The following is a 27,965-nucleotide window of genomic DNA, read 5'->3' on the forward strand; positions in this document are numbered from 1 at the left end:
GCAAACAACAATTCCCGTTGGAAACAATCAATCTTGTCCTACATTTTTTCTCGTTCAAGAAGCCAGATTTGTTTCACTTGGATATACGTCACAATAGAGAAGAAAAGTCTAATGCAACTTCCATTTCATGTAATTTCATTTTCATTCCACTACACCGTAGTGTAGTTTGTTTATAGTCTATGTTTAGCTTTTTACCTCTGGCGATTGTATTTAGACTTCAAAAGCCATAAAAGTTGTGTTCATTTGTGAAGACTATCATGATGAACAAAATGAGAGTCAAAAGAGTCAGAAACTTTTTTTTGTCACAAAGCTTATTTTCTGCAATAATCCAAAAGCCACATGAAAATTCGTAAAGTTTTTTTGTTTTGTTTTTTGGAACTCGAAAATAAAAAAGATAACTTCTGGGTTGGCCTACAAAAATATGTCCACTTCAGTGCTCTCTTATCTAACTTCACACAATAGACACCATGCCGTATGCTTCCATATGCGCCTGAACCCATTGACGTCACTAATGCATATATTAAAAGGAATGTTCCTGGTACAATTAAACTTAAGCATCTGCTGCATGCTCTCCATTACCACTGAAAATGATTTTGTACGGTGGCCCAGTAGTGCACAACACAACGAAATTTAAAAAGCAAACATAAGTTCACAACACAACTAAATTAAGCCACAACACAACGAAATTAATCCACAACACAACGGAAATGAGCCACAACACAACGGAAAATGTACAACACAGCGGAAATGAGCCACAACACAATGGAAATAAGTCACAACACAATGGAAAATGTACAACACAACTAAATAAAGCCGCAACACAACGGAAATGCTCCCGACCACTAGAGGGCTCTCGGAGCGCGGTAAAGTTAGTTCCCTTTCGTAGTCACTCCGAGTTACGTCGGATGACGGAGAATGGGGGTTTCGCCAGAAAGCCTATCATCTTCGAGTATTAAAAAACGAGCCTATGGCAATGAAATGCCATGGGTCTGCGGAATTTGCATAATGTATCTCCGCCCCACCGCGTGGGTATTTAAGGAGAGACACCTGCAACAGCAGATCATGTTTTCGCTTCGGAGCCAAGAGCATCTCTTCACTCCACAAGCCAAATCCTGAGTTTTCTCAGTGACTACATCTCTTCGAGACGAGCGAACTCTCCGGTGTTGGTGTGACGGCGGTATCCAGCGAGTTTCACATTGCCTGCGAGCTGAGCAGTGGTCTGCCAGTCTGTGTGTTCTCCCTGGTCGCTTCAACATCCGCAGAGTTTTTCCTCTCACTAAAGAGCTGCACGCGGCACGTCTTTTTAAAGACGCGTCTTTCTAAAGACGATCTGCCCGTGTTTTTCTGAGTGTGGTATTCTGATAGATTCAGCTGATGGGCGCGAGCGCTGTTTTGAGTGTTTGGGCTTTGATCGCGCTCAGACAGCGCTCGTGGGTGTGTCACGTTCTCTCACTGGGAACGTGACCATCGCAATGTAACGGTCGAGACTCGATGAGCTCAATGAGTGAGAGTCCCCTCATCTACACCCCGATCTATTTTTCTCCACGTGAGATAATACTTTGGCTGGTGGCCAGGGTGACCTAAGACGGCAGGTTTGGAACTAAACCGACGAAAAATTCCTCGGTCCACACCCCGTCTTTCACATTGCAACCTGCGTGGTCCCAGGTGAGTTCGCTGGCCCGCCCGCGGGCCCGCGTTCTCATTCGGTCCCCCGGCTGATGAAATCATGTATCACCGCATCACAAGGTGAGCTGGAGTCCTCTAGAGATGATGGCTCGTCTGTGCTGCCGTCCTCGGATTTGCTAGCATAACGAGTTTGATCCAGAGTGCACAGCTATGCTTCCCGGGTGATTGGTTTTTGGGGGTGGCGAACCCAAATCCATTCTACCCGGACGTGCATGAAGAGATCATGAGATCGTGGAAGTCTCCTTGACTTTTCGCGACTGCTCAGTGGCCTCTTCCGCCTTCTCTGCCCTTGCAGAGGCCGCGGCCTAGGGTGCACTGGGGTTCCCCCTGTGGAGTGTTCTGTGGCAACACTTATGTGTCCCCACAGCGCCTCCACCTGGCGTGGCGACTCTTAAGCACCCCTCCAATGCCTGTAGGTTCTTGTCTACTCCGGTGGCGGGGACCTATAGAGCTGCGGGGCAGGCTGCCACCTCACTGCGTGTTATTGCCATCCTCCTGGGTGTTCAATGACATGCACGAGGGTAGGGCTGATTCAGGGCTCATCCTTGAGCTGCCTGCCGTCACCCACCTTGCTCTCCAAGCGACGTAGGTGACCGCACGCTCCCTGAGTCAGGTGATGTCCACATAGGTGGTCAGACACCTCTGGCTAACCTGGTTGATGTGCGTGAGGCTGAGTGATTTCGTTTCCTCAACTCCCCCATATCCCAGGCTGGCCTCTTCGGGCGGCGCGGTCGAGGACTCTGCCCAACAGTTCTCGGCCGCCCAGAAGTGGACTGTGGCTATTTTGTCTGACCCCGCGGCTTTGCTGCCTCCAGCTGCCGGCTCAGACGCCTCAGTCCGCTTGCTGCCGAATGCGCCCTCCTGCGACTTCCGCCCCCTCCCGCCTGGCCCCCAGCAGCTCCGGGCCGCGCCGTGGAGGTGGTCGCAGGAAGGCGCCCCTGCCCGTACCGGTCCCGCAGCCCCGCCAAGGCCAGGCTTGCGGCGCTCCCGTTACGGACAGCTCAGATGTGGGTTGCAGTTCTTCAGGGAGTGGTTGCAGGGCCACTCCTTCCCCCAGTGGAGGGCTGGGGGAGAATCTTTTCTAAACCAAAGAGCTGCATCCCATCTCTGAGCCCTCAGAGGGCCGGACGACAGTGCGCGACGCTCTCGGGCCTTGCCGCTCTCGTCCCCCTCTGTCTCTGAGGGCGCGGATGACAGTGTGTGCCGTCTCCGGACCACACCACTCTCGTCCCCCTCTGTCGCCAGACCCCTGGCAGAGCAGACCCCCGTGGAACACTGTTCCTTCCCTGGTCTCCTCTGTCAGGACGCGGAGCATGACCGTGCCCCCGCACCGGGCCGCTATGCCACCCACGCCTGGGCCGGTCACTCTGCTTCGCTGCCCCTCCGGGGGGACGTCTGTCGTTCGGATGTTTCCGCTGGTTCAGTTCTTGGGAGCTTGGTTAGAGCTTCCCTACCTGTCCCGCTGGGTCGCCCGAACTATCAGGCTCGGCTATGCGATCAAATTCGCATGGTCTCCTCCCCGCTTCAGGGGAGTCCGTTTACTTTGGTCGGTGGCAATGCCCCGATCATGAGAGCGGAGGTTGCCACCCTGCTGGCGAAGGGTGCAATCGAGACTGTCCCTCCAGCCGAAATGAGGTCAGGGTTTTACAGCCCGTACCTTCATTGTCCCCAAGAAGACCGGTGGGTTACGGCCAATCCTGGATTTGCGCGTCTTGAGCCGCTCCCTTCACAGGCTGCCGTTCAGGATGCTCACGACCAAACGCATTTTCGAATGCGTGCGGCCACAGGATTGGTTTGCAGCGATAGACCTGAAGGACGCCTACTTTCATGTCTCCATTTTACCTCGACACAGACCGTTTCTTCGGTTTGCTTTCGAGGGGCAGGCATACCAGTACGCAGTCCTCCCATTCGGGTTGGCTCTGTCTCCTCGCGTCTTTACGAAGGTCGTCGAGGCAGCCCTTGTTCCCCTGCGCGAACACGGGGTTCGCATCCTGAATTACCTCGACGACTGGCTAATATTAGCTCACTCTCGAGTCCAGGTTTGCGAACACAGAGACCTAGTGCTCCGGCACCTAGCCCGTCTGGGCCTTAGGGTCAACTGGGAGAAGAGCAAACTTTGCCCCGTGCAGAGGATCTCTTTTCTCGGTATGGAGATAGACTCGGTCGCCATGTCCGCGCAGGTTACGAGCGAGCGCGCACACTCACTGCTGACTTGTCTTCGACAGTTCGAGGGCAAGAGTGCGGTCCCACTGAAACTTTTTCAGAGGCTCCTGGGGCATATGGCATCCGCAGCCGCGGCAACGCCACTCGGATTGCTTCATATGAGACCGCTTCAGCTGTGGCTTCGCGATCGGGTCCCGAGGTGGGCATGGCATCGCGGTACGCTCAGAGTTCCAATAACTCCGACCTGCCGTCAGTCCTTCACCCCGTGGCGGAACCTCAGCTTTCTACGGGCCGGAGTTCCCCTAGAACGAGTTTCCAGGCATGTTGTTGTCTCCACAGATGCCTCTGCCACGGGCTGGGGCGCCATGTGCAATGGACATGCAGCCGCGGGCTCCTGGACAGGACCCCAGCGCCTCATGCATGTCAATTGCCTCGAGTTGCTGGCAGTACGCCTTGCCCTGCACCGCTTCCACGCGCTGCTCCAGGGTCAACACGTACTTGTCCGTCCGGACAATACCGCGACAGTAGCGTACATCAACCATCAGGGTGGTCTACGCTCTCGCCGTATGTCGCAACTTGCACGCCACCTCCTCTTATGGAGTCAGAAGCACCTGAGGTCCCTTCGTGCTATTACATTCCAGGAGAGCGGAACCTTGCAGCCGACGAGCTGTCACGGCTCCGGCCAACCTCTGGCGAATGGCGACTCCATCCCCAGTCGGTCCAGCTGATATGGGACCAGTTCGGGGACGCACAGATATATCTGTTTGCCTCCCACGACTCATCCCATTGCGCCCTGTATTACTCCCTGTCCGAGGGCACGCTCTGCACGGATGCACTGGCGCACAGCTGGCCGCAGGGCCTACGCAAATATGCGTTTCCCCCAGTGAGCCTTCTCGCACGGACTCTGTGCAAGATCAAGGAGGACGAGGAGCAGGTCATATTGGTTGCCCCATACTGGCCCACCAAGACCTGGTTCTCCGAACTGATACTCCTCGCGACAGCACCTCCTTGGCCAATTCCTCTGAGGAAGGACCTCCTTTCTCAGAGACGGGGCACCCTATGGCACCCTCGTCCCGATCTTTGGAGACTCCACGTGTGGCTCCTGGACGGGACGAGGCAGGTTTGAGTACCCTGCCACCTGCGGTGGCGGCTACCATCACTTCCGTTAGAGCGTTGTCCACGAGACACGTCTACGCGTTGAAGTGGAACCTCTTCGTCAACTGGTGCTCTTCTCAGCAAGAAGACCCCAGGAGATGCTCGATCGGTGTCGTGCTTTCCTTTCTGCAAGACGGGTTGGAGCGAAGGCTGTCTCCCTCCACCCTGTAGGTGTATGTGGCCGCTATCGCCGCATATCACGATGCAGTTGAAGGTAAGTCTCTGGGAAAGCACGACCTGATCATCAGGTTCCTGAGAGGAGCTAGGAGACTGAATCCTCCTCGCCCTCCTCTCGTACCCTCTTGGGACCTCTCAGTGGTCTTATATGCCCTGCAGAGGGCTCCCTTTGAGCCTCTGTAATCAGTGGAGATTAAGTTCCTGTCAATGAAGACAGCGCTCCTGGTTGCACTGGCCTCCATCAAGAAGGTGGGGGGACCTGCACGCATTCTCTGTTGACGAAGCGTGCCTGGAATTTGGGCCGGCCTGCTCTCACGTGATCCTGAGACCCCGGCCTGGATATGTGCCCAAGGTTCCCACCACTCCCTTCCGGGACCAGGTGGTGAACCTGCAAGCGCTGCCCCTGGAGGAGGCAGACCCAGCCTTGGCACTCCTCTGTCCAGTACGCGCCCTCCGTGCTTACGTAGACAGGACGCAGTGTTTCAGGACCTCAGTCCAGCTCTTTTTCTGTTATGGTGGGAAGCTGAAGGGAAAGGCTCTCTCCAAGCAAAGGTTATCCCACTGGATAGTGGACGCCATTGCTTTGGCATACCAGCAGCAAGGTCGACCATGCCCCCTTGGTGTGACCGCCCACTCCACCCGGAGTGTGGCGTCCTCTTGGGCTTTAGCGTGTGGCGCCTCGCTGACAGACATCTGCAGAGCTGCAGGCTGGGTGACACCTAACACATTCGCCAGATTTTACAATCTCCGAGTGGAGCCAGTCTCCTCCCGTGTACTGTCTTTTTCAAGCTAACACGGGAACCGTTAGGTGTCTTCGCTTGCTCGCCACTCCACTCCACGGACTGGATACGTGCGATATTTCCTCAGGTAGCCTTCCTCTCTGAAGCCCTGAGATCCTCCAGCACTGTTGACGCTGCCGCCAGTGTCTATTGCCTGTGCGTCGGCTAGGTGCCTCCGTGTGCATGGTTCCTCCTCCGAGCAACCCCCACATGTGTATTTCCACTGTAAGCCTCTTTGAGCATGTGTCTTTCCCTCGGCAAGCCACCTTGCCACTCCTGGAGTTGAAAGTAGATGCCACCCCACGGGCTGGTCACTCCAGTGTTCCTCCATATGTAGCCCCCTCGGGCCATATGTGTTTTCTTAAGTCCTCCCTACGGGTAGGCATGCTGCGGCATATCTCCCCTGAGATATGCTTCCCAGTGTACCTTGGTATTCCTGTGTTAAGTAGGACTCCTTCGTCCGTGCCTATATCACGACAGGGAGGTCAGACTTCGCAGGGCACTGGAAGACAGCTGTGAAAGTGGCGTGATTACACGGGGACCCCCATTCTCCGTCATCCGACGTAACTCGGAGTGACTACGAAAGGGAACGTCTCGGTTACGGATGTAACCCTCGTTCCCTGAGTAGGGAACGGAGACGTTACGTCTCCCTGCCACTTCCGCTGTACCGCTGAGTAGACGCCTGAGTTCAGTCTCGGCTCCTCAGCGAAGACATGATCTGCTGTTGCAGGTGTCTCTCCTTAAATACCCACGCGGTGGGGCGGAGATACATTATGCAAATTCCGCAGACCCATGGCATTTCATTTCCATAGGCTCGTTTTTTAATACTCGAAGATGATAGGCTTTCTGGCGAAACCCCCATTCTCCGTCATCCGACGTAACGTCTCCGTTCCCTACTCAGGGAACGAGGGTTACATCCGTAACCGAGACGTTTTCCTTGCCATTGTTGGCAGTCTTAATATATCAATACCACGATTAGTTTTAACAGTATGTAACCATTGTATATCGACATAAAATATACTTCAAAATCACCTACATGAATTATAGCTGCGTATTTATACTCGAGAATGATTTGATGCGCTACCACAGCACATGATCCCTGAGGGAACGTCTGGCAATTCCACCAAGTGGTTAAAACGTATAATTTATTATAATATAATTTGATATATAGAAATAAAAACCATTTGGTGAATTTCAGAATTGCAGGAAGGTATTGGCGCAATTTCACCTGTAATAAGTCAGGCTGGTTACTAGGAACCTAAAAAAAAAACCTTTAGGTGAATTACAGTAGTCCTAATGTTTTTATAAAAAACAAATTGTGTACTGTGCATACAGGGAGCTATTGGCACAATTTGACATGTTGTAAGTCAGTCTGGTTAATAGGAACTACAACCTTTGAAACATGATAAAAGAAAAAAAAAACTTTTATGATATTACAGAAATTTCCTAAAAAAGAATTGTTTACTGTAAATAAATGAAGGGAGGGATTGGAAAAAAGTCAGCTGTAGTAAGTCAGTCTACTACCAATACAATCAAGCTTTGGATTTTGAACATGTCTGTTTTTGAATGTTAAAAGTAATTTTAATGAATACAAATTATACGTTTTAACAACTTGGAGGAATTGGCAGACGTTCCCTTTAGGGATCATGCGATGTGAAAGTGCGTAACCCTTTAAAGCATTTATATTAGTCAATTTATTTTAGGACATCTGTGCAAATGTGTATTATTTGAGCAGTAGTTTTTTTTTTTTTTGCAGTGGGACAACTGTTCTAAACAGATGAGATTTTGGTTCTGCACTACCGTTGTAATTCCTGTGAATTTATCTCTATGTGAAAAGTCCCTTTTTGGCCCTTTTTGGAAATTTGCAGGGTTAACTGGCTTTATATGGTCATGAGACGAACCGAAGAAGATAGTAAACAATTGTGTTACTCTGATCTCATGTAAACATGCATAATGTTTAAGCCTTGTGGTAATACTTACAACACTGCATGCTTTAACATTTATTCCAGTCCAATGCAATGCCGTTGACTTCCATTTAAGTGAATAATTGTAAACATGGTTTTTGCTTGTACATAGTAAAAATGATTTTCTATGGTAATTAACAGCATACAGCTTAAAGGAATATTTTATCCAAAAATTATTTCATCATACAGTGTACTCACCCTCATGTTGTGTCCAAACTTGTATGTCGTCTTGTTTCCTCTGTGAAAAAACAAAACAAAAACAAAACTGGAACAATCTGAGGGTGAGCAAAGGGTGAGCATTTTTGGGTGAACTATCCCTTTTACTTGTCATCTGGAGCATCTTTTAAAATATATTATATGATATGAAAATCTTGATATCAGACAATGTATAAAATATGCTTCTTTTTTCCATGGGTTAATGAAATCAACAGTGTCCAATAGGGTTGGGCCGATCGTCCATCGTGATGGCTGCAGACATCACGATGTCTAAACAACAGTCTGTCTTGATGCAGATGTAGTATTTGTCAGGGCTTTTCAGAGCATTATAACATATAAACGATCTTTAAGTTTAACCGAGGTTTAACCGAAAAACACGTTTTAAAACACTAGACTGTTATTTTTAAAGTGGGGAAGTCCATCCGTTTCTGTTATTGTCGTACATGCCTGTTGTTTGCTCTTTATAAACTAGGTGGTCGAAGGTCAGACTGGTACCATGGGAAAGTCGTTATTCAGGCCTCTTCTTTTTTAATGCAGGCAGGCTATTTCCAGAATACCAGCCATTTTTAATGTTAACAATCATTAAAACTATCCCTCTAGCCCTCTTTAGTGTGGCTGTGTCAAAATGTTTTGCTCATCACCAGGGCAAATGTTCATAGAGCTCTAGTTCCACCTTGTGGACGTCAGTGATATAATCAAGTATTTTACCTGTGAGCAGTGCATCTTTGTAAGTTTAGAGCTCTACTACTCTGTTCAGCACATAAATGAATTGTGCTACTGGTTTACTTCTAATTTAAAGTATCAGTTCACCCAAAAATTTTAATTCTACTTTTTTCCTTGTGTTGTTCTAAAGTCGTATGGCCTTCTTTTTGCTGTGGAACACCAGGCAAATTCCTAAAAATATATTATTTTGTGTTCCAATGGAAATAAAGCATTTTTTGGGTGACCTGTCCTTGTTTATTCCTTTGTAAATCTTTCTTCTGACTAATTGTGTTATAGTCTGCAACTTCTCTACTTCCTTCATTTCTCCTCTGTTTTTTCTCTGTGATGTCTTTCACGTTACCCCTTGTCATCTCCTCTGCCTCTGTCTCTGTCTGTACTCTTTCTCTCTCTCTTCGTCATTCATCCTGTCTTCCATGCTCGGGCTTTTAGCGGAGGCCTATGCTAGACTCAGTTTCCCTGGTGATCCAGGGCTCACTGGAAGGAGAGCTCAGCCTCATGGACAACCTATCTGACTCCATCTGCCACTACTACGCTCTGCCTCCCCTTCCCAGCAAGCACCGCACTGAAAAACAGGTCAATGGCTTCCCTGTTCACCCAGCTTGCCTTGTACCACACTTCACTCCTCTCTCTACCTGTCTTTTTCCCTTCTTATCTCCCTCCTTTTCTCTCTCTGGACCACTTAAACTTACATAATAGCACCGATGCTTCTGTGTGTCAGTTACAAAACCCCCTCTGCACTCTGCGATTTCCAGCGCTCTTTAGAAGGCAAGGACTTGGTTCTGCTCCAGGAATATCCGTGTACTTATTTCCCGATCCCATAAGAGTGACAAAGTCTCGCAAAATTGTGTGAAATTTGTGCCTCGTTCGTTCCAAAGATTATAAATACCCCAAAAAGTGATGGACTCATTTGGCTGGAGTCGAAGAGGTAATGTGTGGATCAATAAAGAGCTGGGCCGCTCTTGAATTATGCAAGAAAATCTCTTTTGGTCTGTTTCACAGAGAAATATTTCATTCAATTGCATTAGCATTGCAAAAACTGAGGCTTCTAAAATCTTTTTTTAAATCTAATTGGAGAATATGTAATGTCTTTATGGAAATAGCTGGCTCTTTTATTTTGATGACTTTGCAAAAATTTGTTCCAGCCCAAACGCTCTGGGTCAATTAAACGTTGCAGTATGTAGGATTTATTTAAGATCTATGAAAGAGGCTACACATTATTTCTCTTCAAGGATAATCTAATACCTTTAATATCTGAGGACCATTAAACATTTCGATATCTATCATGGCTACTGACGGAAGGTAATGTGTATCTTGTCAGCAAACTTGGAGGGTGTTTTCATCAGGGCTGGGCAAAATTTTGATTTGAAGAAGTAAATTTGAATTGAATTGGCCACACCCCACAGGAAGCTGAATTGGAATTTGAATCAGAATGACAGGAAGAATTTACAGTATGTATAGCAGTATCTATCCATCCACATTTTTAAACAATGGCAAGCCAACATTAAAAGTTTGTCTTGGTTTCAAATCATTTTAATTCATTAGATTGAGGTTTGAATTGCAATTCTGCATCCTGTTTGCTACATCAATCGAAATCAGATCAAATTAAAAAAAATAACTGGAATATAAAAGACCTTCTCAATTTAAATCGGAATGTTGCACAAACCTGGTTTTTACGCACTGAACTGTTATGTTCGCAAAAATGAACTGACCTCACCACATAAAGTTGTATTAATTGTACCTACATGTGTGAAAGTCTGAGCGTGTCTTCTAACTATGCATGTGCTGGTTGCCCATCTCACTCTTGGCTCATCTCTTCTTCTTTAGATTCCTCTAGCCGAGATGGAGGCTCTATCTCTGGCATCGGAGAAATCCTGGTCCTTAGCTCTGACGGATGACTCTGTCCCAGATGATTTTAACCCCCTCTTACTAACCAGTCAGGAGTGCAATGTATTTAACACTAGAGCAACGTTCATTTTCCACTCCTGCCTCTCAGCCTTACACTGCTTCCGAAGACATCCGCCCTCTCCACCCTGCTTCAGCATTTGGCCCTGAATATTTTATCCCCAGGTCTTTTGGCCCTGTAATAGATTTGCTCTGTTCAGTTAAATAAAATTCATAAATAAATGATTAAAAAAACATGCTGCTGTTTTAAGCTAGATGCAGCACAGTTTTAACTAAACATTATTCTGAGTGGCACCATGTAGGACTCCTTGGTTTCACCTATTGTTGTGGAGTTACTAAACTAAAACTATCAAATTGTAGTGACAGTACTAACTTAACTAAATGTAGGTGTTTTCAAAACATGCAGCTTTTGACCTCACCACATAAATGGCTTGACAGACTACTTTTTTTCAGTGAGCAGCAGTTGACAAAATGCTACAATAATATTGCCGTCATTTATATAATATTTAGTCAAATGCTGCTGTTAATCACTATACTTTCAACTTATACACTACCATTCAAAAGTTTGGGGTTGGTCAGATTTTTTTAAAGAAGTGTCTTACACCAAGTATACACCAAGGCTGTATTTTTAAAATTAAAACTAGAAAACAAAAGATTAATATTGTGAAATACTTTTACATTTGAACTCTTTTACATACATTTTAAAATGTTGTTTATTTCCTCTGCCATTTCTTATCATCAATGTTAAAAACAGTTGTGCTCCTTAATTCTGTCAGGACCACTATCGTCAAATACGATTGACAATTTGCATACAGTTTGGATTGGCGGTATGGTTCCGTTCTGGGCAAGAACTCCCTGCGCATCCATGCAGCCTAGCATAAGAGCAGGGAGAGCAGCATTAACCCCCCTTAGGGTAAACAGAACCAACATGAATGTATGCAGATATCATTAATTCAAGATTTTAAACTACATATTTCGAGAATTTATTCTGATTCAAGGGGAATCAGAATGCCAAATCCTGACTGACGAGAGGAGGAGCTGGGGATGGAGGAGGGTAATTAGCTCCCGAGAAACGCGATAGCTGCTGATAATACCGAAGGAGCTTATTTACACAGTGATAGGCATAGTATTCCTATAGGTAGACGTGGATTAGCTGATGCGAGCTTGACTAACGTGACCTGCCAGTACTGACGCTACGCTTGATTATTATTTGGAAATCATGATACATTTTTATTTGATTATTTGAAGAATAGAAAGTTCAAAAACGGCATTTATTTGAAATACAAATCTTTTTCAGTTGACGTTATAATTGACGTTACTGACACTTTTTATCAATTGAATGTGTTCTTGCTCAATAAAAGTCTTAAAAAACCTTACTGACCCCAACATTTTTGTACATTAAATATAAATAGATATTATATTTGGATTTAATATAATATAATCATGCCAGTAATCTGTTTTCTGACACTTGGTAGTCTGATTAATTTGTAAAAGTAGAGGACAAACATCATCAATTATTTATGCAGAGCTGAGAGGCGAATGTGTTTGGAACTTTGGGGGTTTCTAACCATCCACTTTGTTTGTTCTTTCTCTCTCTTTCCCTCTCTTTGTACATGTCCCACCAGCCTGGTGTTTGTATGGTCCAGTCCAGTCCAGTAGAGTAGTATTACTGCCTGTCAATCTGCTTATTTCCTGTCTGGGTTCTGCAGCTATGTCCCTATTCCTCTACCAACACGTCTAAAGGCCATTTCTGAACCTCTTCTCCATTGTCTCTTCATACTTTTTAGATGTTCCTGTTTCCATCCTCAATTTATCTGTCTGCATATTTACCTGTGTCTCTCTGTTTTTGTTTCATGATTTTATCTTTGTCTTATTTGTTTGTGTATTAAAAGTGAAGTTTCTCCCTAGTACCATGCTTCTTGAAAGAATATAGGAGTGTGGTATGGGGTCGGCTTCTGCTGTCTGCCAGCTACAGTAGTTCAGGCTCTGGGCATAGCTTTTAAGGGAGAAGGCTGATGGTTTCTGTCACCTCGTAATTTAATTCATATTTATTGTTTCAGAACTATGCCCATAGAACCATAAATAATTTATACATAGCATTTCTCAGATGAGTGAGATTTAGATCCAGCATGTTCTCATTTCGTATTTATGTGGATGAAAAACGGCAGAAAAATATGCACTGAGAATATGCATAACTCCTCAATGCCTATACCACGAAGCATCATCAAAAATTTCCACCATTAATGCTAATGGGTATATAATTGTTTCCCACAAAGAATGACAGTTAACAGTGGAAGAGTAACAGTTTTTTTCATAACAATGTGAACAGCATAAATCACATGGAATCTGATCTTTTCGATTCTGATTTGAGCCACTTCCATATGTGGTCCTAAATCAGATACAGGTCCGATGACTATGTCTGAAGAGTCATATTGGAATTTATGTAACTTTTACGTCACTCTAGAACAACATTCGTCACAATTCTCTTCTGATGGGAGTCACTCCAAAGATTTTACATTCCGGTAGTTCTTTGTGTACTTTGTGAATATGGAAGATGGCAGTGAAGTTAGTCAGTGGAGGAACGGTGAGCTGTTATATTCAATGCTGACTCCCGTGTTTACTTCCGTATAATTCAGTGCTGCGTGCAGAGTTTTTTATTGTTCTTTTGCTCATGCAAGTCAGTTCAAGACAAGTATAGGTCTCTGGACAGTAACAGGAGTTACCAGATCAGTGGGCGAGGCCATAAACAGAGGGGCAATTTCGACCGCATTACCTGATTTGCCAACGTCACAGTAAGGGTAGGGTTTAGGGGTGGGGTCAGGTGAAGGGCATCATTTTCATTGCTTGATTTATAAACACCTACCAGTTTGAAAACACCCACACATTTAGAAACGCCCACTTTTGTTCCGCAGAGACCCCATAATCGGTCAGTTCAGGATCTCGACCTGTTCACAATCAAATCTGATATTGGACACATTTAAAAAAAAAAAATGTGAACAGCCGAACAAAACAAAGAAAATCGGATCTGAGCAATAAATCAGAATTGAGCACTAAGGCTTGCATTGTGAACTTGGCCAAAAATGAGTCTGATTCAATGATTAATGAATCATTCAGACAGATTGTGTGAACTGGACTGAGTCGATTCATTAAAAAGACATGACTCAGATTGTTTGCAAATGTTCATGTCTGATTGAGCTAATACTTAAAGTCATCTGTAATTTGAATGTACGTATTCGTATGACAAATATGAATTCGTGCAACATGATTTACGTTGATCAGCCTTCTCCCTTTGTCTAGTGCGCAGTGACGTTTGCCTTTCATTGTATGCTAACCAGTCCAGCCTCTATGTATTAGGTACAATGTGTTTGCGTGTGCGTCCATGTGTTCATAAGGGCCCCTTATGCTCCAAACACAAGTGCCAGCTCTCACCTTGACTTGCAACTCTTTTAATGTCCCTCAGACTACAACTCCACCAGATCCTCTAGAGCCCCAGCAGCCAGACGAGCCAACGGATGAGCACTTGTTGTATGTGAAGAAGACCTCAGTGGGCCGCACACATTCTCTGCCCAATGACAGCTACATGTTCCAGCCGCTGCAGCCCAACTCGAACCACAGTACCCACACAACCTCAACTCACCTAGCTCAGACAGGTGCACTGCAATATATTTCAGAATTTGTTTTAAATATGGTTGTTAATGCATATGTCAATAATATCAAATGTCTCCTCACACAGGGTCTACAGGCTCTGTCCAATCTCAAACAGAAGAACCCACCCAGCACTTGACTGTGCCCACCGATCTGTTCAGACCGATCAGTCCTCATAGCCTATCAGACTCGGAGAGCATCCCACGTATCCCCCCGCCTCGCCGGGCACACACTCTCTCACGCACCCTACGCAGACAGGTGACCTCAGGTCTATTACTTTTGATTGTGTCGTACTTAGAGTATGTTCTATTTGCTATTAGTTTTGTTTATTGCACATAGTAACTCTGTTCCAAAACCTAATGAGCTGCTGTTCAAAAGTTTTTTTTTATTTTTTATTATGTTTATGAAAGAAGCCTCTTATAGCTCACCAAGGCTAAAAAATGTTTTAATCAACAATACAATAAAACCAGTAATGTGAAGTTTTATTACAATTTACAATAACTGTTTTCTATTTGTATCTATTTTAAAATGTAATTTATTCCTGTTTTGCAAAGTTGATTATTTAGCAGCCATTACTCCAGTCTTCAGTGTCACATGATCCTTCAGAAATCATTCTAATTGGATTGCTTTTCAAGAAACATTATTATCAACTATTATTATTATCAACATTTAAATATATCTTTGCTGCTTAATATTTTTGTGGAAATCATGATTTGTCTATAGTCTTTGATGAATACAAAGCTCAAAGGAACAGCATTTATTTTCAATATAATTATTTTGTAACATTATAAATGTCTTAATCAATTTAATGCGTCCTTGCTAAATAAAAGTATTCATTTAGTGCTCTTCATACAAAACACATGATACATGATCTAATAAGCTTACAAATACATAGCACACACTTTTTAATTAGACCATTTTTACGTATGACAACTATTTTTTGTTTACTTATAAATATTGATTGAAATATGTATTTGTATTTTTTATAATCAGCATTTCCCTTGCTTCATTTTGTAGTACAAATAGTGCAAGTAGTGTCTTCACACTGATAAACACAGCAAGGCATGGAGCACAACAAGTAGGCAACCCGGTAGGCTACATAATTTAAGCAAAAAACTGAAACTTTATGCACTCAGTGGTAGGCAATTGACTAAACAGGCTAAAGCTATTGCAGAAACACATGATGTGCATTTGATTAATGTTATTCTTTCAACTGGAAGAACTGAAAGAACAGTGAATGCTTCTGTTAGTAAAAAAAAAAGAGCACAACAACAGAGCACAAACGTTTAAACAAAAGCCAGAGCAAAAACTTTACATTGAATACAAACTAAGTTAGAAAATAACGTATTGTAGAGATACAAATATTTAAGTTGGAATAACCTACATATCGGGAGCGACATTATGTCTCCTTAAAATAAGCAGCTCCATAAGCAGCTCGCTAGGTTTTGTAACAGAACAATATCTCTCTGCTGGTCTTCTTTCATAATGCATAAATATCCCTTGTACTCCTTTATGGATTGTGATTGGAGGCTTATGGTGAATGGGACTGGTATGAAGTCTGAAACCTCTGCACTGTTGATCTCTCCCTCTGGCTAGTATATTTCTTCTTTTAATCCTTCCTGCATTCTCTCCTTTTTTTCTGCTGCTTTTTGGCCTGCATACCCTCTAATGTGACTTACTCCGAGCAGCTCAGCATGGTCCAACCCAAGCCTGACCCCGAGCTGCTCCTGAGACACAGATACTCCTGTTTCTGAGAGAGCTTGAATGGGCTGCTTGAATCAGCTGGCCTCCAGCACCCTCTCAACAGATCCTTGAACTCCGTCCCCTACTCTGTCCCACTTTATCCTACCACACCCCTTAGATCCCGTTCCTCCAGCCCGACACATTTCACCCTGGCTATTGTAAAGGCCAAAAATGCAGGGTAAAGATCAAGGGGAATTAAATTAGTGGACTAATGTCTCATACGCACATTAGTTGCATTTACAAATACTCTAAAGAAATTATCTGCAGTATTTTAGTCATATCAAATGATTTTTAAAGGAACCTTAAACATTAACATTAGTAACATTTTTGTTTTTTTTAAATTAGTAATTATTTAGCTTTTTTTGTTTCCTAGACATGCTATTTAGTCAATCACGTGTCATGCTAATGTAAAAACAATTTCCTGCCACTAGATGGCAGCATAATGTTATACAAGTTTCAACACAGAACAAGGACACTCATGGCTTGGTCTCCTACTCCATGTTGGCTTACTTTCCAAATTTGACGTGGTTCCTCTTGATCTTTTGCCCCTCCCAAAACACCCACCTATCTCTCTCCTACTGGGCCGGTGTCTCTCTCGGGCTTCCTCGACTAAGAGAAATAGACAGATTATGGGGAGTTCTGAGAGAGAGTGACCCAAGGAAGAGACATGGGTCTTGTGGTCTGTTGCAGTAGCCCAGTGGCTCAGAGTGCAGTCTGCCAAATAGTGCCTGTAGTTTTGCCCTAGGGTAAATGTTGCTCTGCCCTAGTTAAAACAATACACCTATTGCTAACTTTTCTCTGAAAGTGCAATTGATATTGTAAGTTTTCACCTATGTGACTTCACCCAGAGCAGTAGCATGTACAGTACTGCTACTCAGGCAGTGTGTCAGTTTAGTACATGGGGAGTAGCTACTTAGTTCATGTCAAAGATTAGACATGAAGATACAAAGCAAAAGGGAGACAAATATTGATTTACCGATTTCTCCAGTATACTGCACACTTTCTGATTTGGTTGAACATATTTCCTATCAGTGAATGCAATAAAAAGAACCAGGGGCGGTTCTAGGGTCAGGAGGTATTTGGGGCTTATCCCCAGTCATCATATGATTAAATATTAAAAATTTTAACTTTAAACTATATGTTGAAATGTTATGAAGTAAATTTTTAAATATTACTGGAGATAAAAATCAAAAGGTCTCATCTGCATGCATGCATAAGTTTTTACCTTCAGGCTTTCTGTAGCTCTGTGTATAGGTTGACAGTTGTGTCATGACTGTCACTTGTCATTGCAACTGTTTCAACTGTGTTTATAAGATAACCTACTGTTTAAAAGAGTGCTTTGAGGGGGAAATAGTTGATTTACCAAAGTTTGCGAAGTTTATGGCCTTGTTTATGGTCTTTATAAAACAGTTTCTAAGTGCCGCAAGTTTCAGGCTCAAGCACAAATGTATATTCCGTTTGTCTGTGAAATAGTTGGTGCTTATTGCTTCTGGATGGAGTGCAACTCTGACCAAAAAGTCAATAGATCCTGTAGTTTCTTCATAATGTCTGATTTATAGAGCAGATGAGAATGACCTGACATTAAAACTCAAAGTAATAATAATAAAAAACACCCTGGAAGCCCATCCCTAGGACTGCCCATGACACAGAAAGTACTAAGAATGTTGTTGAACTAAGAATGTTACTTCAGAATGTGTAACTACTATTGAGCAAGTTTTATTGAACTTTTAGCACAATTTAAACACTATTTTTGTCGGTTAAAGGTTCAGTGTGTGGGCGGGATGATTTAGTATGTTTTGTGGTGAGTTACTTCATTTGATACTTCCAAGTTTGATACAAACTTTTAAAAAAGAAGTTGGCTACCTCTAATTGGGGCTTCAAACGCATTCAAAATGGACGCCTTGAGGCGATTTTTCTATTTTTCTAATTTCAGCTCCAATCCTTTGAAACAGAGAGCTTGTGGAGTGCAATGCTAATGGTGAACTCCACTCTAACTCCACGTCTCCCCTCCCCTTCCACTGGCTTTTACACCCCTGACATCTCATACTAACCAGTCTCCCTCTCACCTGTCCATGTCCTAATCCCTAATGTAACCCCCTACCTTTCCCTCAACTCCTCCCGTCCCTGCTCTCCTCAGATTGCAGTGAGTGCTGACTCTCAGGAGACTCTATACACAGAGGGAGGGGAAAACGAGGGTCCCCTGGGACTTAGGGAACTGTCGGACACCGCTGTCAACCTTCCACCTCAGCAGCAGCAGCTCCAGCCTTCGCTCTTTCTGGTCCCTGCCACACCAGGAGCCTCCCCGAAACCATCCCGACCTAGCGTCCACACACAGCACAACCCCTACGACCAGTACGTGTTCTCCAGTTGTTCCCACTCGCCTGCCCTACCGCCGCCGCCACCGCCACCACCGGCTGGCGGGAAGCAGGAGGAAACAGACGGTGTGGATCAGGAAGTATCCCGAATTATCCGTGCGGGGCTTGCAGGGAGGAGCGATGATGGAGCCGGAGGAGGGACGGGAGATCAAGGTGCAAGACATCAGCTTAAAAAGTACCACAGTGTTGACACTCAGGGCCAGCGAGGTCTGCTGTTACCACGGCCCTTGTCCTGGCTCGACGACCCGCGCCGGCACTCCATCGAGGTGTGCTCGTCCGTGGAAAGCAGTCCCCAGCGCAGCTCGATCTCCTCCGGCTTCGTCTCGCGAGCTGACAGCCTCCAGCAACAGTCCTCTCCACGCCCCCGCAAGAAGAAGATGAGTCCACCGTGCATCTCCGAGGATCCGCCCGAGGGTCCAGAGCTTCCGGGAGGCTTTCACCCTGCTCTTGTGATGGTACCACCCCCCTTGCCAAGCCGGGACACTTTCCTGAGGAGGCGCGCTCCCTCCAGTGACTCCAAAGACTCATTTGATTTGGGTGGAGGAGGAGATGGGCTGCCTCAAGAGGGCATCCCAAACTCCAAGCTATTGACTCTGCCTAGTTTCTCTTTTGAGAAAACAAGCTCCGAGCACTGAACACTGACTCGCACGATCACGCACACACATGCGCACACGACACACGATGCACTCCGTGTATCCGTGATGGTGATAGTAATAGTAATAATATCTTAGAGAGTAATAAAGATAAAAACAACAATGGTGAATACTACAAGATCATGAGGAATAGTTACTATACCTTGTATTTTTTTTCTCTACTGCCAAAAGAACACAAAAGGAAGTTGCGCTGAGGATTAAACAAGCTAATAACGGGACTCTCTCTCCTCAAAGATGCCAGCGGATCCGTTGGCAACCTCATGACCTCCTCGTGGAGGTCTGTGCAGAGCCCGGGGGAGAGCGTCCCCTTCTGGCCGTTGTGAAGACTTCACAGCACTGTATTGCTGAAATCCCTAAAGGGCACTGATGAAGGTACAAAGCAATATGAACGTTTTAGAGACACTATTTTCTTAAATTATTGGGCCATAGTGTTTGTAAAGGATGTAGAATTTCTTTTTTTTTTCAATTTCGTTATAGTTTTATTTGTCTTTTTGTGATTTTTCTCTTTTTCTCAATGTTTAAATCGTTTGTTGTTTGCTTTATTTTTTCACCATAGGATATTTTTAGCTTTCCTGTTTTAACAAAGACAAAAAGAAAGAAAACATTTTTTCAAAGTGCCAGGATCCATGTATTTGTAGGATTATTATTATTATTATTAATAATAATGATGATATAATATATCTCTTTAAAAAATAAAGCATTAAACAGCTCTTTGATTTTTAAACACAAGTATTAGACTGGTGTGCCTTGACTAAAGAACAAGTCTAGTGACACTGCAGAACAGATTGTGTGCTACTTTACTGACTTTCAGACAGAAGAGAACAATACTTACACTAATTGAACTCATGTTTTGGGGCGTTTCATTGGAAATCTGGTTTAAATTCTGATGATGTTTTTGGACACCAGGTTATTAAATGAAATGCTGTATTATCAGTACAGCGCATCCAAAATTTGTGCGAAATTGTAACATGAAAATATTTGATCTTGAGTTTCTAAAAACTGTAAGGTAGTGGTTTTCAACCTTTGACTCCAAAACTCGCCCATTGTCAATATTTCATATATATTTTGTATTGTTAATAGATTAAAATAAATTGATTTATTTTGTGATTATAGAGGTCTCAAGAACTGTTTGTTCTTTAATAAAAACAACAGTTGTTGAGAGGACAAAAAATGACCCATTTTGTTGGACAAATTTTGTTGGACTCTGAACAGGACCAGCAGAAAGAAATGCTGGACCAAATTGCTATTGAGGTCGAGAGTGGACAAAAAGTAATCTGAGAAAATGGGCAGTTTTGTTAAAACAATTTAATAATCATTAAGAAATACTGCTTTCATTTATCTGCTCTCAATGACATATTGTTATTTTGAAAATTATATAAAGGTCATTTTAAAATAGCTTTGACAATTGTTTAGTTCATCCTGCAGCCCCATTGGAAGTTTGCCGAGGCCCTGTGGCTTCTTTGAGAACCACTACCTAAGTCACTATATTATAAGCAGTTATGTACATATTGTGCCACCCTTATTCTTTACACTACACACGTGTGCTTGTTAAGGTATATTTAGTTCTTCCATTTAAGCATCTCCCAGAATCAAAAAGCATGTTGATTGAAGCTGTTGTCAAGTGCACTGTGGGAGACTCACTGAAGCGATTGCCTTTCGTCACATCTGCAGGCCTCCTTTCAAACTCAGGAAAGCTTGTGCTTCACAAAGTCCAGTTCAGTAATACCAAATCTGTGGCTGCAGTTTGTACATGGCTTCGATGTGTTTGAACCTGTTTTTCTCATTGGACCAATTTTAGAACGATTTACCAGTTTAGCAGTCTACATAAGATTTCTATAATCTCACTTGAATTATGCATGTACCAAGTGCAATATATATCTTTTATTTTTTTATTTTATTTTATTGTTTTGTGAGAGGGATGCATCAGAATGCAGTTTATAATAATTCTAGAATGTGCAAAGCACCTAATGATGTTCTGTACAGCTCTCCATTGCACCAGACATTTGGTTGCCATATAAACTATTTATTAGTGGTGTTTAATTCTACCTCTAGGATATCTTCAGCGTGGATCATTTTGATCAAGGTGATGCTAAAACAAAAGAATGCAAATGGAGATTGTCATGTGTTTGCTATAATATTTAATACTTTGTTACTTCAAACATTTGGCTTACACATCACAGTAAAAAATCTTCTTTGACACTGAAAGGAGATGATGACGTTCCCACTGAGCTTTTCTATTAAACTGCAAAATCCTGGAAAACAGCTTGAGTGACCAGATGGAAAAGGAAAACATTGAAGTTATTGGTAAACATCCTCAGGAGGAAATGACAATTAACCTCCGCTGTTCTTCTAGGCGTGTAGATCATGTTAGCGATTTGGCCTCTCCCTAGGTTCCCACTCCTGAAATAAAGCCTGATAGCTGAGGACCCTTCAATATTTGAGCTCTCCATCCCTCCTTGCAGAAAATGAGTATTGGAAAATCTATGATAACTTCATTTACTCAACAGACTGAATCAATTTGACTTCCAAAACATGACGCAGTTCCCATTGAAGACTGTGATAAGATGGCCTGGCTGAAAATTGAACATTTGGGAAAACAACACCCCGAAAGTGATTTTGAGGTGGGTTAAAAACTCAAAGGCCTTGTTTACCAGCCAAAAAGTCATCAAGACACTTTGGGAGGTCCTCAGTGATTGGCCGAGTTGCTTTAGCGAGTGTGTGCTCATCAATGTTGCTCTGGCGCTCTGCTGAGCGAGAGCATGTGTTTCAGAAAGTCAGAAGAAATCCATTCATGACCTCCTCCAAATGATTGATAAGACAAGCCCTATCACATCACATGAGCATCAACACAAAAACATGTATTAAAGCTTAAACTTAAAGTGTTTAAAAGTTAATAAAATGAATAAAAACATTGACAATGAAACTGAAACACTGGCCAATATAGTGTTGGAGGATTCACACCTATATATGCGTGGCCTAATATTAATCTTCACTGATTTTAGAGTGTAAAGGTTGAATTAGCAATTTTCAACCTTACAATTTTACAAATAATATATACAATTTTGCAATCCACACAACAATGGGAGGCATATCAGAGTTCAAAAGAGGACAAATTATTGGTGCTCGTCTCGCTGGCTCATCTGTGACCTTTGTGGTGTATCGAGAGCTATGGTATCATATATGGTAATAATGTTGGCATACCACCAGGTAAGACTGGCCACATTCAACAGGAGTAACTGTCAATGCAAGAGGAAGCTGAAAGGGATGTCCAGGTCCTAACCTTAATTGTATCCAAAAAAAAAACATAAAACCACAGCTGCCCAACTTACGACAGAATTAAATGCACACACTGTTAGTCAAAATTTATGGTCAGACTGCTATAGCCAAACGTGGTCACTCGTGCAAATGCTACATTTCGGTTTCAATGGTGCCAACAGTTCAAATCTTAGGATGTGGACAATGTGAAACATGTATTGTTCTCTGATGAGTCCACCTTCACTATCTTTCCCACATACGTGGGAGTTACAGTGTGGAGAAGTCCCAAAGAGGCTTAACACCTGGACTGTTTCTGCCCAGAGTGAAGCACGGAGGTGGATCAGTTTGAGCTGCAATATCATGGCATATACTAATTCATTATCTAACCCATGAATTTGTTTCATTGTGTAAATTATATGTGACTGTGAGAGAAAATCTTTAAAAAAAAAATCATTTCGTGTTTCAGGAAAGTGAGTGGGAGGTTAGATAACATAACTTGATAACTATGTACAGCCACACACCACTTGAGTCCTGCTTTCCCACATGCAAATTATAAAAGTACACCATATTCATTAAGCATTTTCTTGTCTTTTAGATCTTAAACCTGTAGGGGATCAGGTCATCTGAAACGATTCATTACAGGAAAAAGCTCATTATGCTCACTCCAAAAGCACTTTAAAATATTTCATGAAGACAAAGTAATCACCTTTGGGATTAAGGTAGCCTTCATGTCATTCACTTTAAGAAATCCTTTATAATTTTGTTGTATTTGGGTAATTTTATACAGAAAGAGCTTTTGAAAGAGGCCAACAGAAACATTCTGCACACCCTGGTAAGGCTTTCTCCTGATGTAACTTAAATGATTTGATGTCAAACAGCTGTCTGAAATCAAGGATGGCTATATATTTTTAAAATGGTTGAAATCTGATGAAGTTTATTTTCCACATTTGTAATGATTGGTCTGTATAATTTTGGGTTGACCAACATGCTGTTCACGAATGTCGTAAGTCTCGAGATGAAAACACGTGACGTTCTATTCTGAGCTGTTCAAGTCCTCTGACTGAGATTTATGCCTTTTTATGGCAACTCTATCAACACCTAAATTAATCTGCAGCGCTAGATTTAGCAACTTTCCAGACCCCTTTAGTGGTTTTTTCCCCAATAAAGCGACAAGCAACAAATCTAGTGACTGTACAGCCCCACATAACTTCTTGGACAAGCCTTATGTCCGAGTCTCGCCGGTTCTGCCGCATGAGCACGAGGTCTTGCTTTCCCGCCCCGCACACACCTCTCTGCTCTGGTCAGCGAGTGGCTGAGAGGAGCAGCGCTTTCAGGTAAAATAGATATTCTGTTGCTTCTAACCTGGATATAGCCGGAATCACAGCACAGCTATTGTCTTTATCTTGTGTGTATGGTGATGTTGTCAGACGACGTTTCGACTCAGGATTTATAGTGCAGATTAACAGTTTGGAAGGGAGAGCTGGTTTATGTTTCAGTCACTATTTCATATTCATCAGATTATCTGACAACAGAAACAGAAAAAATATAAAAATGAAAACAGTTGTATTGGGAATTTGGCTGTATTAAAATACAGTATGTGAGCACAGTAAGTAGGAAAGAAGCAAACAAAAATAATAACAAATGAGGATTATTTACCGCCCATTTTCCAAATAGGTTAGATTTCTGGATCATTTCTTCTAAATTTAGTTTGTCAGTCAGTCTGTCCACCCACCTAATATTAACAGTCTAGGACCCAGTGAAAATTAAAACCTGTGCAGATGTGTTCATGAACTATTTTTGAGAAATCCTGAATTTTTTTACAAAACCAAAGATCATGAGCCACTGTAAACCTCCATCCTCACCCTTACATCTCCAGCAATATGGTATATATTTGAACCCAAGCCTTAACAGACTGGAAGGAGTCCAGTAAAATCTGTATATTCTTAAACTGTATAAGGCGTATACTCTTGCATTTGTAGATGCCGTTTTGACATACTTCAAAACTCATTCCTCATCGTCGAATGTTAGGTTCAGATCTCTTTCCCATATTTTCTTAGGAGCTAATAAAGCACCATCAATAAGACTTTGAATCAAACAGAAGTAGTTATTGCTTCATGACCCTTCCCATATACCGAAATGACCATACAACGAGTGTCTGCTGCCTCAGGAAGCTGTGTACTAGAACAAGTACAAGTCAAGTCACATTTATTTATATAGCGCTTTTTACAATACAGATTGTTTCAAAGCAGCTTTACAGAGATAACAGGAAAATAATGCCAAAAAGTTTGTTTCCAGAATAAAATAGCATCACAGTCAAGCTTAAGTAAGTTCAGTGACTTTTTGTTTAAAAAAAAAAAGAAAAGAATTTAGTTCATTTATATATAGCCGCTCTGGAGTAAACCGTGATGTCATCGTCCAACTCAGTTCAGTTCTTGTATAATAGTGTCAATGCAGGCAGATCAATATTATTGTTGAATAATAAATTAAATGTTAAAGGGATACTCCACCAGTTTTTCTTATTAAACTATGTTATTCCCTTAACTAAGACGAGTTGATACATACCTCTCTCGTCTCAGTGCGTGCACTATATCGCTCTGTATTGCCGCAAAACTATGTTAGCACTTAGCTTAGCCCATGCATTAAATATGGGCCAAGCAGAGAAGCGACCAAACACTTCCACGTTTTCCCTATGTAAACACAGTTACTCGAGTAGTGTAACTTGACCTGGGCTGGTGACACAAAATAAACCGTTGCGCTTTTCTAAGCGTTTAAAATTGATGACTATATTGTATGGCGGAATACCATAACAAGTGCTTTTGAGCAGTTCGACTTGGCGCAATAATATCTTCACTAGTGAAAAGTCCTCTTACCGGCTCCCGCTTCCTCTCCCCCTCCCTCTGACATTTCCGTCAATACAACCAACGTGGCTTTTACTACCTGTGCTATTAGCAAACTGCAGATCATTTGCAATGGCGGACTTTGTAGATGATTATGACTTCTTTGTAGAAGACCCAGAGCCATATCTGTTTGAACCCGAGTACACGGAGGAGGAATTAGCTCTTATGGACCGTGAGAGGAAAGAAAGATATGATCCAGAACAGACCGGAGCTGGCGAAAGACCACGGGCAAACAGCAATTGGTGGTGCAAGTGTGACTGTTGCGAACAGATGCCGACCGAAATTGAGATCCTGTGCTGTTTAGAATGCTAACTAGCTTCCAACAACCTGTTACTTCGTCAACTCCGCTCGAACTACTACTACCGGCGCATGTCACGTTGGTTGTATTGACGGAAATGTCAGAGGGAGGGGGAGAGGAAGCGGGAGCCGGTAAGAGGACTTTTCACTAGTGAAGATATTATTGCGCCAAGTCGAACTGCTCAAAAGCACTTGTTATGGTATTCCGCCATACAATATAGTCATCAATTTTAAACGCTTAGAAAAGCGCAACGGTTTATTTTGTGTCACCAGCCCAGGTCAAGTTACACTACTCGAGTAACTGTGTTTACATAGGGAAAACGTGGAAGTGTTTGGTCGCTTCTCTGCTTGGCCCATATTTAATGCATGGGCTAAGCTAAGTGCTAACATAGTTTTGCGGCAATACAGAGCGATATAGTGCACGCACTGAGACGAGAGAGGTATGTATCAACTCGTCTTAGTTAAGGGAATAACATAGTTTAATAAGAAAAACTGGTGGAGTATCCCTTTAAATTGAATGTCCCCAACTAAGCAAGCCAAGCCAATAGCAACACAGGTTGAAAAAGGCGACAGTGGCAAGGAACCAAAACTCCATCAGGTGGCAGAATGGAGAAAAAACCTTGGGAGAACCCAGGCTCAGTCGGGGGGCCAGTTCTCCTCTGGCCAATGAATGCACAGTGTATGGTTATGATTCAGGCAGCATTATAGGTCAGAAGTCAGATTGGTTTTGAACAATCAGAATATTATCCAGTTCTATACGGTTGAAGATCGGAGTCTCACCGGTATGGAAACGGGTTTGTTGAGGATCAGTGCTGTCGTGTCGATGAGGCCTTCACAGGGGAGAGTCTAGTTGACAATCTCTGCTGACACTTCAGGGATGCCTTGTGGTCGTGTCTAGGTGCAGGTCATGCATCTGGTCTGGATCCGGCCCGGATCCGGCTGACTACATCATGCGTTGTGGTCGTGTAGGCGCAAGTCCACCATCTTATCCCTACGGCCTGGATCCGGCTGATTACAGTAAACCTCGGAATAAGCAAAAAGACTAACATTGGCGTAGATGCCATTCTTCTTATGATGTAACGGGTACATTGGGTGTTATAGGAAGTGTTCCCAGTTCCGGCTGACCTAATTTATGCAGCCTAATAATCATTTAACTGATTTAAATAATAGGAATGTATCATTTTTTATGTGTATGCCAGGTTAAAGATATGTATTTTTAGTCTAGATTTAAACTGACAGAGTGTGTCTGCTTCCCGGACAATGTTAGGAAGACTGTTCCAGAGCTTAGGTGCTAAATAGGAAAATGATCTACCGCCAGCAGTCGATTTTGATATTCTAGGTATTATCAACTGGCCAGAGTTTTGAGATCACAATAGACGTAAAGGACTATAATGCGTTAAGAGCTCGCTCAAGTACTGGAGAGCTAAACCATTTAGTACTTTGTAAGTAATATTTAAAAAATGTATATGATATTTAATATGGAGCCAATGGTTCTAGTAAGAACTCTAGCTGCTGGGTTTTGGACCAGCTGTAGTTTGTTTATTATGTGTGCAGGGCAACCACCCATAAGAACATTACAATATTCTAGCCTTGAGGTCATGAACGCATGAACTAACTGTACAAATACAAAAAAACATTAGACTGACTTAGGCCATTGAAACATGCCAGGATGAAAAGCTGTGACAGGGAAAAAATGCAGTTTGTGCAAGAGCATCTGATTTAGACCAATCCACCCTATAACCTGAAAACAACATCAGTTGTTCTAAGGAGGCAAGTCATTGACCTACCAGCCCAAGGTCAGTAACAAATAATAAAATGTTTTCTGCATAAAGCATAAGCGTATGTATTTATCCCCCTGGTACATACCAGGAAGATCATCATCTTTTCTTATTGCAGCAGCTAAAGATTCCAAAGCAAGACAGAACAGCAACAGGGAAAGAGGAGAGCCTTGTCGGGTCCCTCTACCAAGTGGAAAATACTCTGGAATTAATCCATTGGTTTGTAACACTGCTACAGGTTTTATATACCGTAATTTAATCCATTTTCCAAACCCATAAACTTATAGAGTTTTAAAAAGGTACTTCCACACCATCATGTCGAAAGCCTTCTCGGCATCTAATGAAATGGCTACAATTGGGGTCTGCTCTTCCATTACCGACCACCGAATATTGAATATTATCAGAAGAACTACGACCACTAATGAACCCTATGTTCTACATGTATAAGTGATGATATAACTTTAAGGGCCCTATCTTGCACTCGGCGCAAATGACTTTGTACACTGACGCATGTATCATTCCTATTTTGCACCCGCGCAAAGCGGGCTTTTCCCTCC

The 27,965-nt window shown here is 43.2% G+C and overlaps 1 protein-coding gene across 9 annotated transcripts in view; it reads left to right on the plus strand.

Moving 5' to 3' along the window:
- cacna1g (calcium channel, voltage-dependent, T type, alpha 1G subunit) overlaps positions 1-19,910 on the plus strand; it is a 254,008-nt gene extending 234,098 nt beyond the window's left edge. For 6 of the 9 annotated variants that reach the window (XM_056255715.1, XM_056255714.1, XM_056255716.1 and 3 more), the window contains 5 exons: positions 9,293-9,436; positions 10,688-10,810; positions 14,226-14,415; positions 14,499-14,668; positions 18,291-19,910. In XM_056255715.1, the coding sequence (XP_056111690.1) occupies positions 9,293-9,436; positions 10,688-10,810; positions 14,226-14,415; positions 14,499-14,668; positions 18,291-19,163 (1,500 nt within the window). In that variant the 3' untranslated portion in view covers positions 19,164-19,910. Of the gene's footprint in view, positions 1-9,292; positions 9,437-10,687; positions 10,811-14,225; positions 14,416-14,498; positions 14,669-16,098; positions 16,375-18,290 lie in introns of those variants that run through there. The other 3 variants (XM_056255722.1, XM_056255720.1, XM_056255721.1) reach the window with 3 other exon arrangements.
- Positions 19,911-27,965: the final 8,055 nt, after the last annotated feature.

This window comes from Rhinichthys klamathensis, unplaced genomic scaffold (assembly GCF_029890125.1).
Source record: "Rhinichthys klamathensis goyatoka isolate OS25496 unplaced genomic scaffold, OSU_Roscu_1.1 h1tg000121l_1, whole genome shotgun sequence".
Classification (NCBI taxonomy): Eukaryota; Metazoa; Chordata; class Actinopteri; order Cypriniformes; family Leuciscidae; genus Rhinichthys; species Rhinichthys klamathensis.